Source organism: Carex rostrata, chromosome 20 (genome assembly GCF_964058835.1).
Source record: "Carex rostrata chromosome 20, lpCarRost1.2, whole genome shotgun sequence".
NCBI classification, from domain to species: domain Eukaryota; kingdom Viridiplantae; phylum Streptophyta; class Magnoliopsida; order Poales; family Cyperaceae; genus Carex; species Carex rostrata.
The window spans coordinates 8,129,471-8,155,330 of NC_135937.1; the positions used below are offsets into that span (position 1 = coordinate 8,129,471).

At 33.6% G+C, this 25,860-nt stretch overlaps 2 protein-coding genes across 2 annotated transcripts; both read left to right on the forward strand.

Moving 5' to 3' along the window:
- The first annotated feature begins 3,258 nt into the window (after positions 1 to 3,258).
- LOC144572641 (9-cis-epoxycarotenoid dioxygenase NCED3, chloroplastic-like) lies at positions 3,259 to 5,629 on the forward strand. The gene has a single exon (XM_078322289.1). The coding sequence runs from the start codon at positions 3,392 to 3,394 to the stop codon at positions 5,219 to 5,221; it is 1,830 nt and encodes a 609-aa protein (XP_078178415.1). The 5' UTR covers positions 3,259 to 3,391; the 3' UTR covers positions 5,222 to 5,629.
- A 14,879-nt stretch (positions 5,630 to 20,508) lies between these two features.
- Positions 20,509 to 22,791, forward strand: LOC144572725 (9-cis-epoxycarotenoid dioxygenase, chloroplastic-like). The gene has a single exon (XM_078322396.1). It carries the CDS (start codon positions 20,641 to 20,643, stop codon positions 22,462 to 22,464), a length of 1,824 nt encoding a protein of 607 aa, XP_078178522.1. The 5' UTR covers positions 20,509 to 20,640; the 3' UTR covers positions 22,465 to 22,791.
- The last annotated feature ends 3,069 nt before the right edge of the window (positions 22,792 to 25,860 follow it).

Here is a 25,860-nt window from a genome sequence, read left to right on the forward strand (position 1 = left end):
GGATAGCATAGTGGCCTCTATGCTACGGCTCAATATTCGAGTTTTCAAAATTCAAACGGTCGATCCGAACCGTTCATCTTATTCTCCATATTAATATCTGCTTGGAGACCAAATTTTACATTTTTCTGAATTTTTTTACTATTTATTAAGTATTTTACAAAATTGTTGATCCAACGGTGGCTGCACAAAACAGTAAAACCGTTGGATTAGCGATTTTCAAAGTGGCTTAATAAATAGTAAAAAAATTCAGAAAATTATAAAATTTGGTCTCTAAGCAGATATTAATATGGAGAATAAGATGAACGGTTCGGATCGACCGTTTGGATTTTGAAAACTCGAATATTGAGCCGTAGCATAGAGGCCACTATGCTATCCATAGCACCCCAGCCTAACTCTCTCTCTCTCTCTCTCTCTCTCTATATATATATATATGTATATATATATATAGGGTAAGGCTACGGTGCTATGGGTTCCATAGAGGGCTATGGTGTTATTGCTCAATATTCGAGTTTTCAAAATTCTAACGGTCGATCCGAACCAATCATCTTGTTCTCCATATTAATATGTGTTTGGAGACCAAATTTTACATTTTTTGAAATTTTTTACTATTTTTTTAGATAGGTACTGATTTTTCTACCTATCTAAAAAAATTTCAAAAAATGTAAAATTTGGTCTTCAAACACATATTAATATGGAGAACAAGATGAACGGTTCGGATCGATCGTTAGGATTTTGAAAACTCGCATATTAAGCAGTAGCACCATAGCCTCCTATGCAACCCATAGCACCGTAGCCTTACCTACATATATAGAGGAGGGATCTGATTACACCCTTTTTTGGTGACACCGAATTACACTCTCCATTTTGAAAGTTTTCAAAGTCCAAACAGTCGATCTAAACCGTTCAACTTGTTGGATATGTTAAAATGTGCTTGCAGATCAAATTTTATATTTTTTGAATTTTGTTTACTATTTATTAAGTATTTAAAAAAATCGCTATATTCAGACTGTTGAATTTTTGTACCCATCTTAATAAATAGTAAAAAAATTCAGAAAAATGTAAAATTTGATCTGCAAACATATTTTAACATATTCAACAAGTTGAACGGTTTGGATCGACTGTTTGGACTTTGTAAACATAGGGTGTAATCCGGTGTCACCAAAAAAGGGTGTAATCTGATCCCTCCTCATATATATATATATAGATGGGCTATGGTGCATTGCAATGCATGTGCACCCTTGTGCATTGGACCATAAATCACGGATTGAAAGTCCAAATGACCGATCCAAACCGTTCATCTTATTTTTTATATTAATATGTGCTTGGAGACCAAATTTTACATTTTTTGAAATTTTTTTACTATTTATTAAGCCACTTTGAAAATCGCCGATCCGGTAGGCCAGAAATTTTTACTGTTTTTACTGTTCACCCAGATTTTCAGATTTTCAACGTGGCTTAATAAATAGTAAAAAAATTCCAAAAAATGTAAAATTTGGTCTCCAAGCACATATTAATATGGAGAACAAGATGAACGGTTTGGATCGGTCATTTGGACTTTGAATCGGTGATTTATAGTCCAATGCACAAGAGTGCCCATGCATTGCAATGCACCATAGCTCATATATATATATATATATATATATATATGAGGAGGGATCAGATTACACCCTTTTTTGGTGACACCGGATTACACCCTATGTTTACAAAATCCAAACAGTCGATCCAAACCGTTCAACTTGTTGAATATGTTAAAATATGTTTGCAGATCAAATTTTACATTTTTCTGAATTTTTTTACTATTTATTAAGATGGGTACAAAAATTCAACAGTCTTAATATAGCGATTTTGTTAAATACTTAATAAATAGTAAACAAAATTCAAAAAATATAAAATTTGATCTGCAAGCACATTTTAACATATCCAACAAGTTGAACGGTTTAGATCGACTGTTTGGACTTTGAAAACTTTCAAAATGGAGAGTGTAATTCGGTGTCACCAAAAAAGGGTGTAATCGGATCCCTCCTCTATATATATAGTTAAGGCTATATGGAGAACAAGCACATATTAATATAGTCGGTACAAAAATTCCTAAATATGTAAAATTTGGTCTCCAAGCACATATTAATATGGAGAACAAGATGAATGGTTTGGATCGGTCATTTGGACTTTGAATCGGTGATTTATAGTCCAATGCACAAGAGTGCCCATGCATTGCAATGCACCATAGCCCATCTCTCTCTCTATATATATATATGAGGAGGGATTCAATTACACTCTTTTTTAGTGACGCCGAATTACACTCTTCATTTTTTAAGTTTTCAAATTTTAAACAGTCGATCTAAACTGTTCAGTATGATGAATATATTAAAATGTGCATGTAGATCAAATTATATATTTTTTTGAATTTTTGTACTATTTATTAAATATTTTACACTACTTAATAAATAGTAAAAAAATATAAAAAAATATAAAATTTGATCTGCAGGTACATTTTAACATATCCAAGAAGCATGTTATCAGTTGCTTAATAGTTTTGTTTCAATACATAACTTACTAATGAGTTTGAAGTTGTAAAATTTAATGTCTATTCCATTTTAATTAGCTTCCTAATTCGTTAATTTTCTCTATTTTCAAATGACTGAAGTTCGTTTTATCGAGTTAAAGATAAAGTCAAGTCTTTAAATTTTAAATATCTACCAATTTTTCGATCTTGTTTCTCTCATGTTGTACCTCCTATCATTCTGGTACAAGCGTACTGTTGTCCCATTTTGGTAGTTGGTACCGACAAAGGAAGGACATGAAACAGGTTTTGATTTGCAGCATTCGCTTTCGCTCTTAATATCGGGAATGTTTAGACGAATCATCAAAACAGCGTTATTTGTAATGTTTTTGACTCTAACTTTTCAAAAAATTCCAGATATTTTACAAGGAAAATAAATATCTCTGAACTTCCTGGTACACTGTCTGTTCATCATTTCTGCCTTACACTTGTTAATATAATTGAATTTAAAACTTGAATTTAATTTAATTCATTTTTCACCATTTACTTCTAATAACCAAGTTGAAGCTATGAAGTTTGAAGTATACCTTTAAGAAATTCTTTTAAAATAATTATCTAATTATTTTTTTTAATTTCATATTATTTATATAGTTATATTGGCAATTAATGAGTCGCATTCATTGAGCCCCATTTGGACGCCCCACACTTCCCCACTACACAAACTCTATATATATATGCCTTCCCCTCTCTCCATCCCTCAATAACAGAGACAGCAACAAATTTCTCTCTATACACACATACACACACTCTCCTCTCCTCTCCTCTTCTTTTCTCTTCTCTTCTCCATCCTTCTATTCACTTTGCTGCTACCAACACATTACAACTGGAGACATGGCTTCAAATTCAATCTCTTCCAATCCTCTTCCGAGACTTATACACCAAAAAAAGACCAGGCAATCAAATTCAAGAGGTCTCTTGAATTTAAACCGACCAAATTTAGTGAAAATACCACAAAAAACAGGGCCTCCGGCAGCGGCAACCATGCACTGTCCCTCGGCACTGCGCTCCCCTTCTTACATCCCCTCTCAATACATTGAAACACAACCAAAATCAAACAAGGTGAAACAACCGAGAGTTCCAAGTGACCAAAAGAAACCCGGTGCTGGACCCAATTGGAACATCTTTCAAAAGGTCGCCGCCTCCGCATTAGACACGTTAGAAGAGGCCTTCATATCAAACGTTCTTGAAAAAACTCAGCCTTTGCCTAAAACCACTGACCCGGCAGTTCAAATTGCGGGCAACTTCGCCCCCGTATCAGAGCAACCCCCAACGCACAACCTCCCGGTAACAGGTCGCATCCCGCCATTCATATCTGGTGTTTACGTCCGTAATGGTGCTAACCCACACATGGAACCGGCTGCGGGTCACCACCTTTTTGATGGTGATGGCATGGTACATGCTGTAGAAATCAACAAGGGGAAGGTATCATATGCTTGCCGTTTCACAGAAACAGAGAGATTACAACAGGAGCGGGTTGTTGGCCGCCCCGTCTTTCCCAAGGCAATTGGCGAATTGCATGGACACTCAGGAATTGCTCGCCTCCTTTTGTTCTTTGCAAGGGGCCTATTCCAATTGGTGGACCCCTCACACGGGACTGGTGTTGCCAATGCCGGATTGGTATATTTCAATGACCGGCTCCTCGCCATGTCAGAGGATGACCTCCCGTACCAGGTCCGCATAACCCCTTCTGGTGACCTCGAGACAGTTGGCCGGTACAATTTTGATGGCCAGCTTGACTCCACCATGATCGCTCACCCGAAAGTCGACCCGATAACGAAGGAGATGTTTTCACTGAGCTATGATGTGATCAAGAAGCCGTATCTCAAGTACTTTTCTATCTCCCCTGATGGCCAGAAATCACACGATATGGAGATCCCTCTTGATCAACCGACAATGATACACGACTTTGCGATCACCGAGAATTACGTTATTGTGCCTGACCAGCAAGTCGTGTTCAAGCTTCAGGAGATGATCAGGGGCGGTTCACCGATGGTGCTTGACAAGGAAAAGACCTCGCGATTCGGGGTATTGCCGAAATATGCCTCGGATGCTTCTGAGATCAAATGGGTTGAAGTGCCTGATTGCTTTTGCTTTCATTTTTGGAATGCATGGGAGGAGCCCGAGACAGAGGAGGTGGTGGTGATCGGGTCATGCATGACACCGGCCGACTCAATTTTCAATGAGTCTGATGAAAGCCTTAAATCAATTCTGACTGAGATAAGGCTCAATCTTCGCACCGGCAAATCAACCCGCCGGCCGATCATCTCCCCAGCTGAACAGATAAACCTCGAGGTTGGAATGGTGAACAAAAACATGCTTGGAAGGAAAACAAGGTATGCTTATCTGGCAATTGCCGAACCCTGGCCAAAGGTTTCTGGCTTCGCCAAGGTTGATCTTTTAACCGGCAAAGTTGAGAAGTACATATATGGTGATTCAAGATTCGGTGGCGAGCCGTGTTTTGTGCCACGCCCGAATTCAAAGAGAGAAGATGATGGGTACATATTGACATATGTTCATGACGAGCGAGCATCAGAGTCAGAGCTGCGTATTGTTAATGCAGCTGACATGAGGCTCGAGGCAACCGTGAAACTACCGTCTCGTGTGCCGTACGGTTTTCACGGTACCTTCATAGAATCAAAGGAATTGGAGAATCAAGCATAGGTACAGAGGAGAGAAGAAACAGAGAGGGGGTGAATTACCTGAGGGAGTTTATGCTTATAGGCTTATAGCTCCCCGGATTCGCCTCCCAAATTTCATCTAATTACATTGTTTTGTTCTTTGATTTACAGTTATGTTAGATAAGTAAAAGTGAAGTATAGAAACCAAGCTTGTAGCTTTTTGTAGGTAGGTAGAGTACTAGAAGCTCAGCTGGTTTCTGTTGATATTTGCTTGTTTTTTATTAAATTTTCTTCATCTTTTTTTGTTTTTCCCTGCGCTTCTACAGTGATAGAGAAACTATGGATGATGTGGATGTGTTAGTTAGAGGTTAGACCCCACGATGTATGCTTTTGTAATTTCAGGGTTTATCATGTATCATTTTGTGGATATTGTTATTGTTCCCAATTTCCATATGTTCTCTGTTTCTTCTAGCTTGTTCTGCTGTTGTACCTATCATTTCTTAATATAGTATTGGAACAGAGATGGTTGCTAACTTAAAAAACTGCTCATGTTTGGTCTGGAAACTGGAAAAGTAAAAATTTTACTATTGTTTTATTTGTGTGTTTTGCATTTTTATTCTAATTCCAGAAATATCTTATTTTAATTAACAAGTGTCAAATCCTTGTTTATCAAGAAAATAAAGCAAAACCCACCTTCAAATAGCCTACTCTCTCTCTCTCTCTCTCTCTCAGTGGTTTTCTGATTCCACTTGCAATATCTAACTTAATTTTTACAAGTGAAACACCGACCTAGCTCTTTTAATCTAGGAAGCCGTGAAACTTGAACAAAACAAACATTATTTTGTCTTATATTCAAGTTATGTTGGTTGCTTATATTTTAAGCAATTTTCAAGTACCAACGTGGCAAACAAAGTCGGATGATCCATTCTCTGTCTCAATTTACAGTATTACCTACGTACAATCACTGTTATAACTTGGAGCGGAGCCTACCCAACAGGGACGGAACCAGAATTTGAAAAGTTAGGAGATGCTAATACATATATAAAAGAAACAAATTAGTAAGAAAACTAGTTGATTTACTCTCTCCAAATTCTTCAAATTCCATTTCTTCTATCGTATCTAGATACTTGATAATAAAATTTTGAAAAGTTAGAGGTGGCTTAGCACCCCAAGCTAAGCCTATGTTCCTCCCCTGCTACCCAAGTTTGAATTTGAATAGTTATCTCATCAATGACTTACAAATAAAAATTAGAATCATATAACATATTTTGAACAATATTGTCATATATTTGACAGAAAAATATTGTAAATTAAACCCAAGTCAGACAGTACAGTAGACATTGGGGCCATTTAATGTCAGGAAAAGGTAACATTTAATTTACAAAATCCAGAAAAAAAATGATTTTCATGAATTTTTTTTTACTAAAGTATGTTGTCTCCAATCAAAGAATGTCCATATCAGCACTTCTCGAGAGTGTGTAGCAACTAGCAAATAACTTGGGTTGAGAAGGTGGTGCACGTGCGACCCATGTGAGGCCGTATGGCTCTCACGTCTAAAGGGTGGTGACTATCTCTCCCTCCCCGTTAAAAAAAAAGAGAGAACAAAAACCACCTTTGTGGAAATTTAGATTTTTCAGACTGTAAATTTGTGGAAGGGATTCATCGAGTCCCGAACAATTGGCCTCAATTTGTTGTTCACTAATTAATTCATCGGCGCCGAAAAATTTAGTATGAATTCAAATTTATTAAATTCTTCAGTAAATACAAAACAATCAATTCCATGAAAAAAAAGAGAGGAAATAAGGAGCATCTTAGAACTGTTGATCATATGTATATGACAAAACATCAAATTAATTTGACATATGGTGGATGAGCCTTTCATGAGCAAAATAATTTTACTAAATATTACTGGCCTAACATATATAATGGGGGTCACCATCAAAGACTTTTTTTTTTTTTGTTTTTTTTTTTAATTTACTTGCTGAAAACGTTCTTAGGAGGAATTGACAACAAGTCTTCTATTTTTCTTTGGAGATGATTTAAATTTGAAGAAAGAAAGCAAAGCAAAGTGGCCACACTTAACCAAACCACTTCTTTATAATTGGACATGTAAGCCTCTAAGCTCAGATATTGTCAAATTAGTGGCCCCCTAATCTCTATTAGGATAACCAAAATTAGTTCAAAAGTGCACTAAGGTTGACCGACACCAGTAATTATACCAAAGCCAATTATTGTTTAATCACATGATAACAAATATAATTATGATTTGTAGGTCCCTGCACCTTGACAGTATGTCTAATCTTCTCTAATTAATCCAAACATTTGGTTGTTTCTGTACAATTATTCACATCATATCCATCCAATACATGATGCTTGCTTGTAAAGCTAGACTTCTTCTTTAGTAACAGTCCAAAGTCATATCAGTCAAAGCCAATTATAAGTCCTTTTTGATCAAAACTCTGATAATTTTCACCAGTAACTATAAACTTTCTTTCTGTGCTGGTAGGTACCGAAACGAAACTATTTCGTTCTTCCAGAGACCATTTTATGACTGAAATTCTGGTATAATGGAAAGAATGTTTCCGAAGAAATTGGATCTGACCTGAGTCTCAGTGCGGGAAGAGCCCACTGGTCTTATTATGGCCCATTGATGTGTGAGGTTCGTTCCTTCGCACCTTAATCTCAATTATTCACACACACATATATATATATTTCCGACATTTTTAAAATACCCAAAAAAAAAAAATCAAATTATTAATAATAACCAGATTTTTGGAAAAATTTTAAAAATGCCCAAACCGCCTCAAAATTCGGCGGTCCGGAATTTTTATTCCAAACCGCCTATTTTCCGGGCGGTCCGAGATTTTTTTTTTTTTTTTTTGCTCCAAATCGCCTAATTTATCGGCGGTCCGAGAATTTTTTTTTTTTGCAAATCAAATTTGCATATCTGGTTAACATAGCAAAACACCTTCAAAAATCGTGAAATTTGACTGACATGCAATGTTGACATCGTAGAACAGGACTGTGAAGTTTCATACAAAATTTCCGAACAGATCGTGAGATATCAGCTCTCAAAAATTACCCGAACAACTTCAGAATGAAATATTCAGCAGTTCGGGTAATATTTGAGAGCTGATATCTCACAACCTGTTGGGAGATTTTGTATGAAACTTCACAGTCCTGTTCTACGATGTCAATACTACATGTCGGTCAATTTTCACGATTTTTGAAGGTGTTTTGCTATGTTAACCAGATATGCAAATTTGATTTGCAAAAAAAAAAAAAAAAAAAAAAATTCTCGGACCGCCGATAAATTAGGCGGTTCGGAGCAAAAAAAAAAAAAAATCTCGGACCGCCCGGAAAATAGGCGGTTTGGAATAAAAATTCCGGACCGCCGAATTTTGAGGCGGTTTGGGCATTTTTAAAATTTTTCCAAAAATCTGGTTATTATTAATAATTTGTTTTTTTTTGGGGTATTTTTAAAAATGTCGGTATATTTTTTTGTTGTTGTTGGTTCCGGACAAATCTCATCCATTCATTTTATATCTAACCATCCAAATTAATCGGCATAAAAGTGTCCAAACAAAAGCATGTGTTTAAAGTTTAAACGGATTTCATTTAAATTGAACAGTATGTGAATCCGTTTGGTTTGTGTTCTCTGCCTGTACAGGAGAAATAAAGAAAAACATGCAAAGTCGGTGGGTGGGGCCACCGGGCCAGGCCGTAAGTAAGAAAGAAAGAAAGAAAGAAAGTGTATCGAGTCCAAACTCCAAAGGCTTTTTGTTTTCCATGTGACACAATATATTTTGTGTGCATCGGTCAACGTTAGGTCGGGGCCGCCCCAGCATGAGAGTATGGCTAATCCTAATCCAAAGGGATTTTTGGGACAACGTTGTAGATACAGCAGCCCATGTTGATATGCTTCCTACAAATATGAAATATAATTCTACCCGTCAACCGATTGATTCAATTCAAATATTAATTCAATGGCTACATCTCATCTTATCTTATTATACAAATTCATCATTCTTATTATTAATTATTAGTAACATTTCCTCATAATAAATGTTGCACTACTATGCCTCTGCTCGGCTTTTACTTTTTACGCCAAAAATAAATATAAATTAATTATTAGGGATTTCGTCAACCAAATAATTATTTTATAACCAAAACTATGCCCGTTACCTTTCTGTTAATTATAATAAAACAAAAACAACAACAGTATTAGTAATTATTATAGTAATAATAGTAAGAGGCGTGATAACAATCCTTCAGATTAATTTCCGGTCAAAATTTTTAACTACTTACTTTTGACTAAAACATCTAGCATATCAAGTCTTTATATCTCAGTTAACAACACAAATAATTACTCGTCTCAAGTTTTTATATCTAGCATATCAAGTCTTTAAAAGATTCACAGTATAAGTCTTAATATCTCAATTAACAACACTAAAGAGTACTTGTATATATCTCAATTAATACCCACCTAACATATCAAGTGTATATATCAAGTTTTTAAAAGGTTTAAAATACAAGTCTTTATATATGATGAGTTAATGTAGAGAAAAATTGTGTCATAGGGAGAGGCGGAGTCCGCATTGTCTGCATTAACTCAAAAGAGTATCTTTTGAGTTAACACATCTTGACCGTCTAATTTTAAACGGAGACAATCCGGCCACAATCTATGATTCAGGGACTCTTTAATATTAATGTGGATCTATTTCATATAGATCTTAAAGTGAATTGGATGGTCCAGATGTATTAACTCTAAATATTATTTTTTGAGTTAATGCAGAGGATACGAATTTGAGGGAGAGAAGGAGAAGAGAAAAATTGCGGAGAGGGGGAGGAGGAGAGGCGGGAAAGAAAAGTGTGTGCGTGAGCTTGAAAGATTGGATAAGGAATGAATTATGCGGGTGTATAGAACTTGTTTTAGTACCAAGATAGCAAAAGCTATTCTTTTCAAAATGAATATTATTACTTTTCAATATGAATACTAAAGTATTAAAATATTATGGGTCTTTGCAATACATAGATCAGTCTTTACTATGAATTTATATATATTTTTTTTAAATCCAAAATTTCGATCCGAACTGCTCAATATAATTTTCATATGCAAAGATACTTATTGGCCAAATTTTACACTTTTTAACTTTTTACTATTTTTTTAGACAATTAGAAAATCACAACTTTAAGATAGTCTAGAATTTTCATATCGAATGATTCTTTATCTATAAAAAAAAGTAAAAATTGGTCTCCAAATATATTTTTCTATGAAATTCACATTGAACGATTTGAATTGATTTTTCGACTTTGAATATAAAATGTGAATTCGTAGTACAAATTTACGTGCACATTGCAAAGTACCATTGCCTCACTCATTATTATGAACTATTTTGTTCTTTATAAAATTATTATTTTCTATTTCAAAATATAGAAAAGTCAACATCTATAATATGGAAGAACAATATAAGGAAAACTTAAAACACAATAGTAATTTGGGCAGATTTCATACTGAATTGGTTGTGGATGCTCTTTTCTTTCGAAATAATGAGGTCAAAATATGAAAAATATTGGGGATTCTTGTTAATAACATTAGAATCTGTTTGATAACTAGATGGATTTGTCATCTACCCACCTATTTTTCTTAATTACACTTTGACTAATCTAATTTGAAGTTTTCTCAATTTCATGATATTACTTCAGCCATTACGTGATGATGCTTACAATATTACTCTAGATTTATTGTCTCAGAATGACTTTTAATATACTTAAGTATTTTGAATTAGACTTGTTATGATTGTCATAAAAATTTTCTCAGATCGATAGTCTATTGAACAATATGCTTGGTTAGATTTTTCCTTTGACTAATTGAGTTTATTACACATTCCTTTTCATTTTCTTCTTCTTTTGAGATCAAAATATGAAAAATTTGGAGTCTCTTGTTAATAACATTAGAATCTTTTTGATAACTAGATGTATTTGTCATCTACCCACCTGATTTTCTTAATTACACTTTTTACTAAATCTAATTTGAAGTTTCCTCAATTCATAATATTACTTCAGCCATTACGTGATGATGCTCATAATATCACTCTAGATTTATTGTCTCAGAATGACTTTTAATATACTTGAGCATTTTGAATTAGACTTGTTATGATTGTCATAAAAATTTTCTCAGATCGATAGTCTATTGAACAATATGCTTGTTGGTTAGATTTTTCCTTTGACTAACTGAGTTTATTACACATTCCTTTCCATTTCTTTCTTCTTTTGAGATCAAAATATGAAAAAATTTGGAGTCTCTTGTTAATAACATTAGAATCTTTTTGATAACTAGATGGATTTGTCATCTACCCACCTATTTTTCTTAATTACACTTTGACTAATCTAATTTGAAGTTTTCTCAATTTCATGATATTACTTCAGCCATTACGTGATGATGCTTACAATATTACTCTAGATTTATTGTCTCAGAATGACTTTTAATATACTTAAGTATTTTGAATTAGACTTCTTATGATTGTCATAAAAATTTCCTCAGATCGATAGTCTATGAACAATATGCTTGTTGGTTAGATTTTTCCTTTGACTAATTGAGTTTATTACACATTCCTTTCCATTTCTTTCTTCTTTTGAGGTCAAAATATGAAAAATTTGGGATCTCTTGTGAGTAACATTAGAATCTTTTTGATAACTTAGATGGATTTGTCATCTACCCACCTATTTTTCTTAATTACACTTTGACTAATCTAATTTGAAGTTTTCTTAATTTCATGATATTACTTCAGCCATTACGTGATGATACTTACAATATTACTCTAGATTTATTGTCTCAAAATGACTTTTAATGTAATTAAGCATTTTGAATTAGACTTGTCATAATTGTCATAAAAATTTCTTCAGATAGTCTATTGAACAATATGCTTGTTGGTTAGATTTTTTCTTTGACTATTTGAGTTTATTACACATTTCTTTCCATCTCTTTCTTCTTTTGAGAAAAAGTTAGGAGTTGAATTTTTATCTTTGAAATAAAAATTTGTACACAATCACTCAGCCTTTTTATTTAAAATAAAGATGGAGGGCACATATTTTCTTATTGTAAATCTCATTCTTGATATTTTAATCAATAAATGACAAGTTGGTGGTTCATATTTTGAAATTATAAATAATTTAACAACAAATAAAGCAATGTCACTTTCATTTAACATCAGAACTACTAGACCATTCCGACAAAGTTGGTTTGTTGTAAAACATGTGTCGAAGAATTAATATTTCAACGACAATGGGTATAATAGTATATAAAGCAATAAACTCTTTTTACCTATAAAAAAAAATAACCTCATTAATTTTTAACTAACTTAAAAATTAATTTGTGAAATATTCGATATTGGTGCGTTAGGTCACAAGTTGCAACTTAGGGATGACAAATGTGCCAGCTTTCAAGCAAAATGGACATTGACACGTTGGTAATCTTATTTTAATTTGCTCTTATTTTCTTCAGCAAAATCTGGCCTAATTTTTTTGCAAAAAAAAAAAAAAAAAAAAAAAAAAATCTGGCCTAATTCTCTTTTTAAAATTATGCGAGGGAACTTATGAGGAAGTTTCTTGGCTGCGTTACAATTAAAACAACTCATCCAGTTTCCAGAACTGCTCAAAGGCCAATACTATGTTACAAGTTTCTTGCCTTTTGGGTTTAACGAATAAAGAAGCTTAAAAGTAGGCCTCAGCCAATGAAATCAATCCACACATTTCCTATCTCACTTTCTATGATTAGCCAGGTGGCATGCCACGCATCCCTAGAATCTCTTTATTAGAATAGCACATCACTAGAAAATTGATCACAAGTTAACAACTTCCTCTTAAATTTTTTTTTTTCCAAAAATTATGTAATTTTGCTGTAGAAACTTCTGGATTGAACTTGCTGTTATTATTACAAGGAATGCTTCCGACCTGACTCAACCGAAGAATTCTAATTAATCAGAACAAACATGAGATTAGAGAATGTAAAAAACAAACAAACAAAAAAAAGACAAACAAACAATGGGGGTACATCCGAACAGTTCAGACTTTGACCTAATTAATGTGAAAAATGTGGGTTGTGTTATAGACTTACAGTAGAATGGAGCAGAACTGCGTCACAAGTAGAAGCCAAGCTTCTTAATTAATCGAAGACAATTCATTATTTTCTTTCTGTTGGCTTGACAGTAACAATTAATACAATTTTTGTTTGGTTAGGAGTAATGCCTGGGAACATTCTTATTTCTTAACATAATAAAACTTCATTAATTTTTCAACAAAAGAGACAACAAACAAACATTAATTGTCAAGAATATTCGAATTTTGTTAATTTAAATTTGGAAAACGTTATGCTTTCCTATCCATTTACTCTTCCTGCACAATTTTTTTTCTGTATTATTTGATTAATCTTTGCTTGTTTTTGGCATTTGCCGCAGTTTTATTATGAACCAACAGTTTAGAAGGAAAGTCAGAAACAGAGAAAGGGGCATGACAAGCAGAGAAGAGACATATGAGCCCACTATTGGCCTCCTTGTCACTAATCAATCGTTATACAACGCCACCTTGCATGTTCTCTTGCTAAATGCTAAATGCTAATTAAGCCGTTGTCGTTCCTTTGGTTATATATAGCAAGGCTGGTGCTGTGAAAATTAATACCAATTTACCAAATTTCTAATTGGCCAATCATCTTTATCCATTATATTAGACCTCGTTTTACAAAGGGCAAAAAAAAAAGAAAAAGAAAAAGAAAAAAGAAACACAGATAATGTGTGATCATGATAGTGATACAGCAACAGCATCAAATTAAGGATGTCAATTAATTCATGATCCGATTCGACAGGTTAATCTACAATGGATTTTGTTTTTACTGAAGTTCCATCCAACTAAATTAACAATCACAGATTTTTCATCCAGCTTTCTAACATATAACATCTCATACATAGTAAATTGTAAACCAAAGGATCGGTAACATATAACACCTCATGTTAATTTGTGTCTTTGCCGCTGTCGACACTTATTTTTTCCCACGCCTATTTTGCTATATTTTTTTTTTTTCCACAAAACGCTTATAGCGAAGAAGCAAAGAGGAGTTACGAAAGAAAAAGAAAATATTGATACACGACAATCTGTAGCGAAGAGGCGAACTGCCGAAGGTCATGAGTTAGTGGGAAATTGCAAAATGAAAATATGAGTTGCGTGGGAAACTCGGGATGGATTCACATAGCAGGACAACTTTTTTGCAGGATTAGGCAATAACTAATATACTAGCTGGTAAAAAGGAAAGAAAAAGCTCAAAACATTTGAGCTATTTTAAAGAAATATATATAACATATAAATTTATTTTTGAACTATTTGAATTTCAGAAATGAAAATACTAATAAAAATATTTGAACTGCATATGCGCTAGCATAATACCATAGCCTCACTCTAAATTATAACCAGAATATATAGATAAAAATATACTCATGAATTAGTATAAACATCACAGAACTAATTATAAACACGTACCTATTTTAGGCTCAAACTAAGCGCCTAGCTAGCGCACCTCGACCTATTTTCTTCCGACAAAATATTTGGATGGTTAAACGTTCTTAATTATTTACAGGATTTAAACTCAACCATTATAACCGATTATGGTTAATGAAAATGAGGGCCAGACCCCGTTTAAGTTCGTATTTAAGTATTATAGTTAAATATTTTGATGATTCCACCAATGTATGTGGTTTGTTTCTTTAAGTACCTTGAATTTGTTTTCTTAATTTTATCATTATTTTTTGAAAGAAATCGCGAGTCTAATATGTTAATTTCATGATGGCTACCTTGCAAACTTAGAAATTATATTACTCCGATACTTCATATACAGTTCCGTATTTGGCATTTTTCATACAGACAACTTCTGGCAAATACCTTTGCTTCAGGAAAGAGATTACAACAGGTTCAGGCAGCGGATTGGAGAGCTTATTTGCAACTGGTTTAAACGGCTAATTATAATGCTGACAACAAATCAGAATTTCATCTGTGCTCATATTCCAAGAGAGGAGAATTGCAGAGCCAATGAATTAGCTAATCTGGCAAGAAGAAATCGAATGTCATATATCGGATTTACTTACCCTCTCTTCTTTGAAGATGGCTGCACTGACTTCTTTCAACCAGTAGATGGCTTGATAGGATAATCGTTTTTCACAAGTAATGTTTGTAATCTTGTTTATTGACTGTAACATTTACTGGTAAAAGAAGTGCCTACGGGCTTAAAAAAAAAAAAAAGGTTCCGTATTTGTATTGTATTCGTATCGTATCAGTATCTGATATCCGTCTCAGTATTCTTTCGAAAATTAATATCTCGTTGTATCTGTATCTTATCAAATACAATAAGATAAGCTATACTCAGGGCCAATCCTGAAGATTTTGGAGTTTGGGGCGAAAGAAAATTTGAGCCCGGATCATTTTTGCATTTTCAAAATCTAAACAGTCGATTTGAACTGTTCAATATAATATCCATATTAAAATGTGCGTGGAGACCAAATTTTACATTATTTTGGAATCTTTTTACTATTTTTTAATATAGATAGAAAATCTATCAATTCAAAATATTCTGAACCATAAAAACAATGATTTTCTACTACTTACTTTTAAAGTAAAAAAAAAATTAAAAAAAATGTAAAATTAGGTCTCCAAACACGTTTTAATATAGATATTATGTACGGTTTGGATCGACTATTTGGACTTTTAAAACACAAAAACTACTTATAAGCATATGGTGTTGAAGTATTTATGGAAACGATTAGGAGTGTTCATTGGTTCGGTTCGGTTTGAACTGAACCGAACTAGGGAAACCAAAGTTATAATTTGGTTTCAAATAAAGAACCAAATAGAACCGATTTAGCATTGCAGCCAAACCGAACCGTGCAAACCGAACTAAAATTTTATTTTGGTTTGTTCAGTTTCTTCGGTTCAAACCGAAATATATATATTTTTTATTTAAACCAATTTATTTATAATAAACCGAAGTATATTAAGAAATAAACCAAAGTATTTAAAGCAATTGATTAAGAAATAAAGCGGGTATTAAGAAATAAACCGGGCAAGTCCATATCAAATTCATAATATATAAAAATTCAATCGGTTCGGTTATTTCAGTTTTGAAAATTTTCAAATTGAACCAAACCGAAGTTATAATTCGGTTTTAAAAAACAAACCAACCAAACCATTAAACCGAAAAAATTGAACTGGTTAGTCCAAACTAATTAGGTTTGGTACAAAACCAACTAAACTGGAATCAATGAACACACCTAAAAGCGATTAGCCAGTTTGATTTTTTTATTGATATGTCAATAGATCGTATCTATTATAGACAAATTTGAGCCATTTTATATAGAGGAGGGTTCAAATGCCTCCATTTTTTGTGCCTCCATCATGCCTCCATTTTTAAAAACTTTAATAACTCAAAATTTAAATCTTAAAATTCAAAATAAAACCGTTGGATATGAACTATATCATTTTATCTATGCACATGTAAAAAATTATGGCATTTCAACTTTATTTTGATTGTCATCTTGAGCTTGTAAAAATGTATACAAATGTGAATAATTTCTAGACGTTGATTTTTCAACTTATTGATTCATATAAAAGCAAAATCAAAATGTGATAATTTTTTATGAACACATAGAGAAAATAACATAGATTACATCTAACGGTTTTATTTTGACATTTAAGTTTTAAACTTTGAGTTATTTATGTTTTTATAAATGGAGGCATGATGGAGGCACAAAAAATGGAGGCATTTGAACCCTCATCTTTTATATATACAAAATTTGAGCTCTAATATTATATTTAATTTTAATATATAAATTTTTTTTTTCAGAGGCCTCTTGAGGTCCGAGACAGTCACCCTGGCTACACAGCAGCAGCTGAACCTAGCCATACCAGTATCCATATCCATACAACTAAGAAGTAGAGGATCCGTGATTTCATTATCTTAGAAATTCGTTGACCGAGAATATAATACTATATATCCACTTATTATTAGGCTTGGTCAAGAGAAAGCACTCCCGTCTCTGGATATATTCATGCAACAAGTTGGTGACTAGAAGAAATCAAGAGATTATATTTTCGAATGAATCGCATCTTTTATTGAAAAAAAATACTTGAAGAAAAAGAAAACGTGAATTGCATATATACGCCTCTGTATATACATGGAATTATGGGGAAGTTCAGAATTTCAATGGCAGACATTATTGATGAAAAGAGCATTGAAAACAAAAGGATACTGTAACGGAAATTTCCTCAAAAGAAATACTGTAATGGAAAGAGAAATGGAACATGTTTAGTGAATTTCTTTAAGGATGCTAATAATTATTCCCGCACTCTCATCTCCGTATTTATTTTCTATTAACTTTCATAAGTACTATGGAATCATAAAAACTCCAGCACTTTTTTTTTTTCTAAAATATTAATACTTATATACAGAAGTATTTATCCCTAAGAACGAAAGTATTTATAACAATAAAGTAAATAATTTTTACATAAATAATTGTCTCTTTAAAAAAATCTCAAACTACATAAGGAGACCAGGCACGTTTTTAGAGGTGGATTTTTTTTTTGGGAACGACTAACAGTACCCCCATATCAGTCCCCTAAACGTCCATCGTACTAAAAGACAAACAACTTTTGACAGGGGACCACTAACTGTCTCCAACATCTGATATGGGGATTTTTATACTCTGAGTTAATAGTCAAAACGTATAGTATTCATATCTACGAATGTATAGTATTCATACTTATTATCAGAACCATTCGTCATATGTAAACACAAGCTGGAGGGGACCAGTAACGACCAGGGACACCGTTGACGTCTTGTGACAGCCTGGATTGGGGACCGCAACTGTCTGAAAGCGACATTTGCCAAGATTGGGGACCACTATAGCAAATCTATATATTATTCATATCTAACTAAAGAAGTATTCATATCTAAACAAATGAAGTATTCATACTGACGATTACGAAGTGTTCATACATGTTTGAAATAATTTATACAATTCAAAATTCAAAGTTAGACCATTCTTCATGCATATCTAACAAATGAATTATTCATATCTAACTAATGAAATATTCATACATGTTTGAAATAATTTATACAATTCAAAGTCAGACCCTTCTTCTTGAACACCTCTTCTAAGAAATATTCATATCTAATAACATGAATGCATATCTAACAAATGAAATATTCATATCTAACAAATGAAGTATTCATACATGTTCAAAATAATTTATACAATTCAACATTCAAAGTTAGACCCTTCTTCATGCATATCTAACAAACGAAATATTCATATCTAACAAATGAAGTATTCATATATGTTCGAAATAATTTATACAATTCAACATTCAAAAGTCAGATTCGTCTCTCTCACCCCACATCTTCCAAGAAGTATTCATATCTAACATGGAGTATGCATATCTAACAAATAAAGTATTCATATCTAACTAATAAAATATTCATATGTTCCACTGTGACAACCTTTGCTGGGCTAGCATGGACCCCCTCAAATGGTGCACCACGCTCTCCCCGCCGAATCTTGACGGTGCACCATGCTCTCCTCGCCGGATCTCGACAGTGCACCACGCTCTCCTTGCCGGATCTCGACGGTGCACCACGCTCACCTCGCCGGATCTCGACTGTCATCACAACTGTCGGCGTGGGTAGATGGTGACGAGCAGTAGAGGAGAAGAACAGGGTGAGTTTTGAGTTGTGTTGAATTTTTTTTTTCTTTCTAAGAGAAGATTGAAGAGGGTGGGTTTTGACCAAATGAGGGAACAAAAAAAGAAAGTTGTTAGAGGGACAGATAGGGGACAGATTCAAGGGGGACAACATCTTTACTCTTTTTTTTAATCTCATTTCAATCTTGTCGACATTTCTAACGATGTATGATGAATTTTGCGAATCTAAAACTACGAACATCTTCTATGTAATTTTCTCTTTCAAATGAGATCCATGATGACATACTTTCTGGCACGTCATTACACATGTATTTATACCTCATCGTGCAAGTATTTATACCTATACTTGTAAATATTTTTTTACATATGACAGTGATTGACATATGAAATTATTAATATAAAGTATTACAAGTATTTATACTTATACACTAGAGTATTTATATCTATGTAAAAAAATACTCGAATAAGCACCTCGTATACGTTTATCGTGATGAATATTTTTTGTATTGATAAATAATTAGTGAGAACCATAGTACAACCTCTAAATAATTATCATCTTCCTTATTTAACTTGGACACTTTAATTTTAGAAGTGTTTAAATAATTAGTGAAGACCATAATGTAACCTTCCTAAATTGTAGTTCTGGGGATGGAGGGAGAATAGAAGTGTGGGGATGAATATAATTATTCTTTCTTTGGATGCTGATATGTTATCTATAAATCCTAATTAACTACTTGTATTTAACAGTAAGTTAATTGTTCGGAACATATTAAAATAATAAAATGTTCGGATTATTGTGTTTTTAATTACTTCTTAAAAAATATTGTTCTAGACTCTTTTAATATTTCTTTGTCTTTGTTTAACACTAATATATATACAATTTTAAACATTTTAATTATTGCACGGAACTACGTACAATAATCACTAATGAGCCTTCTGTATATGTTCTTAAAAAAAATATAATTATATGTTAAATAGAATCATAGTGACAAATAAAATTTTCAGGTTTGGTTTGGCGAAATCAAAAATTCATGATTCGGAATTATTTGAACTAAAGATCTTAGTCCTACAAGCAAAAAAATAAATAAATAAAAAATGTTCAGGAAAAAATTAAGAAAATTTTTATAAAATTCAAGAATTATTCGGTCAAAATTTCATCAACCGAATAATTCAATGTTCAGTTTGTCATCATAAAAAACGAATTATTCGTGTGATTATGAATATAACTAGAAAATATTAAATGTGTTAATATCAATTACTTTATTGTTTAAAAATACTCAATATATTTATTAAAATAATAATCATTCGTAATAAACATAAATTGGATAATTAAGAGAGGACTGCTCTCGTCACTCAAAAGAAAAGGAAGACCCATGTTGGCTGTTGCCCAAACTTTAAAAAAGACTAAAAAGACCAATTTGACCTTTTTCTCTTAGTTGGAAACTACCACGTGGGCTTCTCTTAACATGTCACCATGTCAATGTGATTAGTGCTTCGTTCAAACCCTCCCCCCTTCTCCTTTCCCAACCGCCACCTAGTCCTAGTCCTATACTATATATATATGCAATGTCACATTTAAAAAAAACACACACACCATCTCATTTCATCCCCTTACCACTCAGATAGCATACATACATCCATACATACATACTATTTTATTTGCCTCTTTTACAAACGACATATATACTACTGCTACATAAGAAAAGTGCAATCCTCCTTCAGATTATGGCAACATATGTGCCTAACGTTTACCAAATCAAATCTCCAACACTTCAACACACAGCTTCATCTTCAAATAACGGAATGATACATCAAACCAAGCCCAATTGTGCAAATTCCATTAAAATCTTGCAAAAATCAAATAGACCGGCCGCAGCCACCCATCACTGCCCTCCGGCTGCACCATCTCCTTCATACATCCAAACACCGTCACGGCCTATCCGACCCAAACAAACAAAAAAACCGAACCGAAGAAACAAAACCGATAACAGACCTGATTGGAACCTGTTCCAGCAAATGGCTGCAGCATCATTAGACACAATTGAAGATGCCTTTATATCAAACATCCTTGAAAAATCCCAGCCTTTGCCTAAAACCACTGACCCGACGGTTCAGATAGCTGGCAATTTTGCACCCGTGACTGAGCAACCACCAAAACATAACCTCCCTGTCACGGGACAGATTCCGGCATGTCTTAACGGTGTGTATGTGCGTAATGGTGCAAACCCTTACATGGAACCTTCTGCTGGCCACCACCTTTTTGACGGTGATGGTATGGTTCATGCTGTCTCAATCCAAAATGGTGAGGCATCATACGCTTGCCGGTTTACAGAGACAGCCAGACTATCTCAGGAGAGGGTCATCGGCCGTCCTGTCTTTCCTAAGGCAATCGGCGAATTACACGGGCACTCAGGTATTGCACGCCTTCTCTTGTTCGGTGCACGAGGCCTATGTGGACTAGTAGACCCCTCGCATGGAACTGGTGTCGCAAATGCCGGTCTCGTTTATTTCAACAACAGGCTCCTTGCCATGTCAGAGGATGATCTCCCATACCATGTACGTATAACCCAAACCGGTGACCTTGTGACAGTCCGCCGGCATGATTTTGACAGGCAATTGAGTACCGCCATGATCGCACACCCGAAAATTGACCCAGTATCGAAGGAAATGTTCTCTCTCAGCTATGATGTGATCAATAAGCCTTACCTCAAGTACTTCCACATCTCGCCCGAGGGGAAGAAATCACCCGACATTGAAATTCCGCTCAATGAACCGACAATGATCCACGACTTCGCAATCACAGATAATTACATAATTGTCCCTGATCAGCAGGTCGTGTTCAAGCTCCAAGAGATGATTCGAGGTGGATCACCTGTGGTTCTCGACAAGGAAAAAATGTCTCGCTTCGGGATATTACCGAAATATGCCTCTGATGCCTCGGAGATGAGATGGGTCGATGTGCCTGATTGCTTCTGCTTCCATTTTTGGAATGCATGGGAGGAACCCGAGACCGATGAAGTTGTGGTGATAGGTTCGTGCATGACACCTGCCGACTCGATCTTCAACGAGTCCGACAAGATGTTGAAATCGGTGCTGACAGAGATCAGACTTAACCTAAGAACCGGTACATCAATCCGCCGACCGGTATTATCTTCGACCGACCAAATTAACCTAGAGGTCGGCATGGTGAACAAAAACAAGTTGGGTAGGAAATCCCAGTATGCTTATCTCGCAATAGCCGAACCATGGCCTAAGGTGTCGGGCTTCGCAAAAGTCGACCTCTTAACAGGAAATGTGCAAAGGTTTATCTATGGTGAATCGAAATTCGGCGGTGAGCCTTACTTCCTGTCACGCGAAACAAATTCAGAAAGGGAGGATGACGGGTACATTCTATCTTATGTGCACGATGAACAAGCATCAGAATCAGAGTTGCTTATCATCAATGCCACAGACATGAGGCTCGAGGCAACCGTCAAGTTACCGTCTCGTGTGCCATACGGTTTTCATGGTACCTTCATAGAATCAAAAGAGTTGGAGACACAAGCATAGTGAAAGAGGAGCTAATTTTACATGGAGGTCCTCGGCTTCTTCCAAACTGGTGTATATAGGATCTTTCCATTAGTCCTGTTAATTAGTTAATAGAGAATAATTCTCTGAGAATTAGAGAGGATAGGTTGTAGTTTTCTGGGATGGTATAGATAGGATCAAGGAGAGGTAACAATAAGTTGGATTCTGTTTATTCTTTCTCTTCTTTCATTTTTTTTTTGTTTGTTCTCCGACAATTAACAGAGGTAGTGATGAACATACTTTTAATTGTACTCTTTACAGTAGAAATTTATTATGTTAAATAATCTTGCATTTTGCTTCTTCCTCTGTTCTTTGAAGTTTGAATTTTATGAAGGGGTTGGGGTCATGATTATATGTTTTATAGCCCCCCCCCCCCCCCCCCCCCCCCCTAAAATATTATATATCAAGTTGAGATATATAAGTCCCAAAATATTTATTTACGCCTACTATAATCACTTCTTTCATTATGTCAATATTATCAACTTATACATGTCCTTTTAAAATATAAAACCTTTCAAATTTATCTCTGTAAAATTTTGAAGTTACTTTTTTTTTTCTCTCTCTCCAATATTACATTTTTTTTGTTTTGTTCTTCTAAAATAAAGACCTCTCACATTTTATCATTCTGAAACTTTATTTTTTTGAAGGTCATCATTCTGAAACTTTAAAATAGATATTATTTTCTTATATTTATCCTTCTAAAATATAAAAAAATACTCCAATTAAATTACCATTTCTATTTTTTTTTCTTACTGCCTTATCTCATTTCACAATATATTTATGCGTTGACAAATGCTGACCAAACTTAAAAGCTCGTTTGGCCTGACTCGAATTCAAATTTCACCGGACTTAGTAGTTTTAAAAAGTAAAAAATAACTCGAATTCAGTCTATTTAACTTGAGATGATATAAAATCTGTAAAGCTGTTCGGCTGAGGGTCTTGAGACTCCTTAATTAAGACCTTTTTAGACTTGCAATTAACAATAACACATTATATAATGTATTCAATTACAAATTTTGATATTGAACAAGGTTAGAGGAACCATTAAAATATTGCAATATAACTATATATATTGTACCATGTACCAGTAGAAAGAAAAAAAAAAAAAGGAACAAAAGGGAAGGTTAGTAATAAAAAATAGACATTTCTTTTAGTACAAATTTTTATCATTTCTGTAAATAAACATTGTAAATTGGCACCATGAGTGTCCGGCCATTTTATAAATACCCAAAAGAAAAGAAAATTTTAAAAATTATCTCCGATTTTTTTTTTTTTTTTTTTATAAATGCCCCGACCGCCAGGCCCATGGGCAGGTCACAGCAAAAGCGGACCCCCCCCCCCCCCACGGGATCAAAGTTATAAAGAGTTACGACATCACTTCATAAATATATCAAATGTCTTATTTTTTGACATACACTCTAAACAAGAAATTTTTTTCTTCACAAAATTATTTAAATAAAAATACTAAGATCTTTCTAAAAAAAAAAAAAAAGTGGACTGCCCGTGTTGGGGGGGGGGGTCCGCTTCTGCTGCGACCCGTCCTTGGGACTGGCGATCTGGTGGCATTTCTGGGCCGCCTGTGAGCCTGGCAGTCGGGACATTTATAAAAAAAAAAATTGGAGGGCATTTAAAATTTTTTTTTTAGGGTATTAATAAAAATGGCCAATGAGTGTCTGGTTTAATGGAATCTGGAGCTTGACCTCCACATTTCTTTAAAAAAAAATAGAAAGAGAAATATAATTGTGGTTAACTGTTATTTTGCCTAGTCAAGACCGGCAAGTTCAGTGATTTCCTATTAAGAACTCAATGCACATTTAGAAATGAATATGAACCATGCGTTGCAAGAATTTGATGAAATTTCCATGTGCTTAGTCTAAGGCATTTTGATGTGAGCCTTGCAAAGGATGAGAATTTTTTCTTTTCTTTTGACAATGGCAATGGAAAGAAAATAGTCTATTGTGGAAAAATCCAAATTCTAGTGACATTTTATCTTCAGCTAAAACTGATAGCAAGGTTCAAAGAGAAAATCACGACAAGGATCTCGAGAGATTCGAAATGAAAATGAAAGAAAATCTTGGAACTATCAGATTCACCCAGAAAATCAAAATGAGAAGAAAAGAATAGAAACACGTGAATAAAATTCACCAACAAATTAAATTATTAAATTAAATATTATATGACATCTACACCTGAATAACATTCCTTTAATGACATACATTTTTTTTTTTTTTTTGGTATATTTTTATATAAAAATCTCATACAAAATTACATATTACAAGACAAATAATATTTCTTAAATAATATAAAAAAAATAAAGACATGACCAATCGATTATCAATAAATCTAAAAATTTCTTAAATGATATTTAAGAAATGGAAAGAAATGTGGAACATTGACCATTAATAAGAAAGATGATACAATTTGCATGTGGCGAATATGTATATAAATAAATTTAGATTTCTATACATATAAAAATATAAAAATGATGAATAAAAAAAATAGAATATTTTATTGGAGAACTAATATTCAATCTAAAATATCATTTTTTAATCACAATCGTTGGTAGATTAGAACATCTAAATCCTTAATATACTTAATATAAGTATGGAGATATGAATATATATTTTAGAGAGATAAATGTTTTTACATTGAAAAGATAAATACAATATTATAAAATTTGAATGAGAAATTATTTGATTTTAAAATTGTACAAACATACATTTGAAATTGCCCTATTAATATAATAAGATAGGTGCCACACCATAACTACGTCAACATTACATTTTTCAGCACTTAACGATGCCACGTCATGTATGAGGTCATATTCTCCAACTTGGGCTGCCTTGTAAATTGAATAAGCTACAAATAAATAAATAAATATGAGGAAATATTACCATCCCCGGAAAAAAAATCCCCTTCGCCTCACACTTGTATTTTTAATACTTTTGGAATTCTCTAGATGTGCTTTCCACTCTCAATTTGTAAAAGAACGTCTGTTTAGATCAATTAATAGATCAATTAGTCATTGGCAGTAACAAAATCATTACGAATTTTTCTGATTAATTGACTGATTATTTTTTATGATAACCAATTATTCCTGATTAATCGTTTGGCAGTACTATGTCTGTCCTATAACCACATACCGTTATTTACAACACTGCTCTGAATTTTATCTTTTTTTGCATTCAAAAATCTTTAATAATAATATAAACGATTGTTTTTATATTTGATGAAATTATCTTGTGCGTTCAAATATGCAACGAATCGAATTGTTATAATTTTATTTTAATCAAATGATGGTCCATAATCTTAAAAGTAGTTATACAGGGGATAAAATTCCATAATCTTAACTCTCTTTTTTTTTTTTTTTTTTTTTTT

Excerpts from the sequence above, each read along its gene's own strand:
- LOC144572641 (XM_078322289.1), top strand. The coding sequence starts at position 3,392 with ATGGCTTCAAATTCAATCTCTTCCAATCCTCTTCCGAGACTTATACAC.
- LOC144572725 (XM_078322396.1), top strand. The coding sequence starts at position 20,641 with ATGGCAACATATGTGCCTAACGTTTACCAAATCAAATCTCCAACACTT.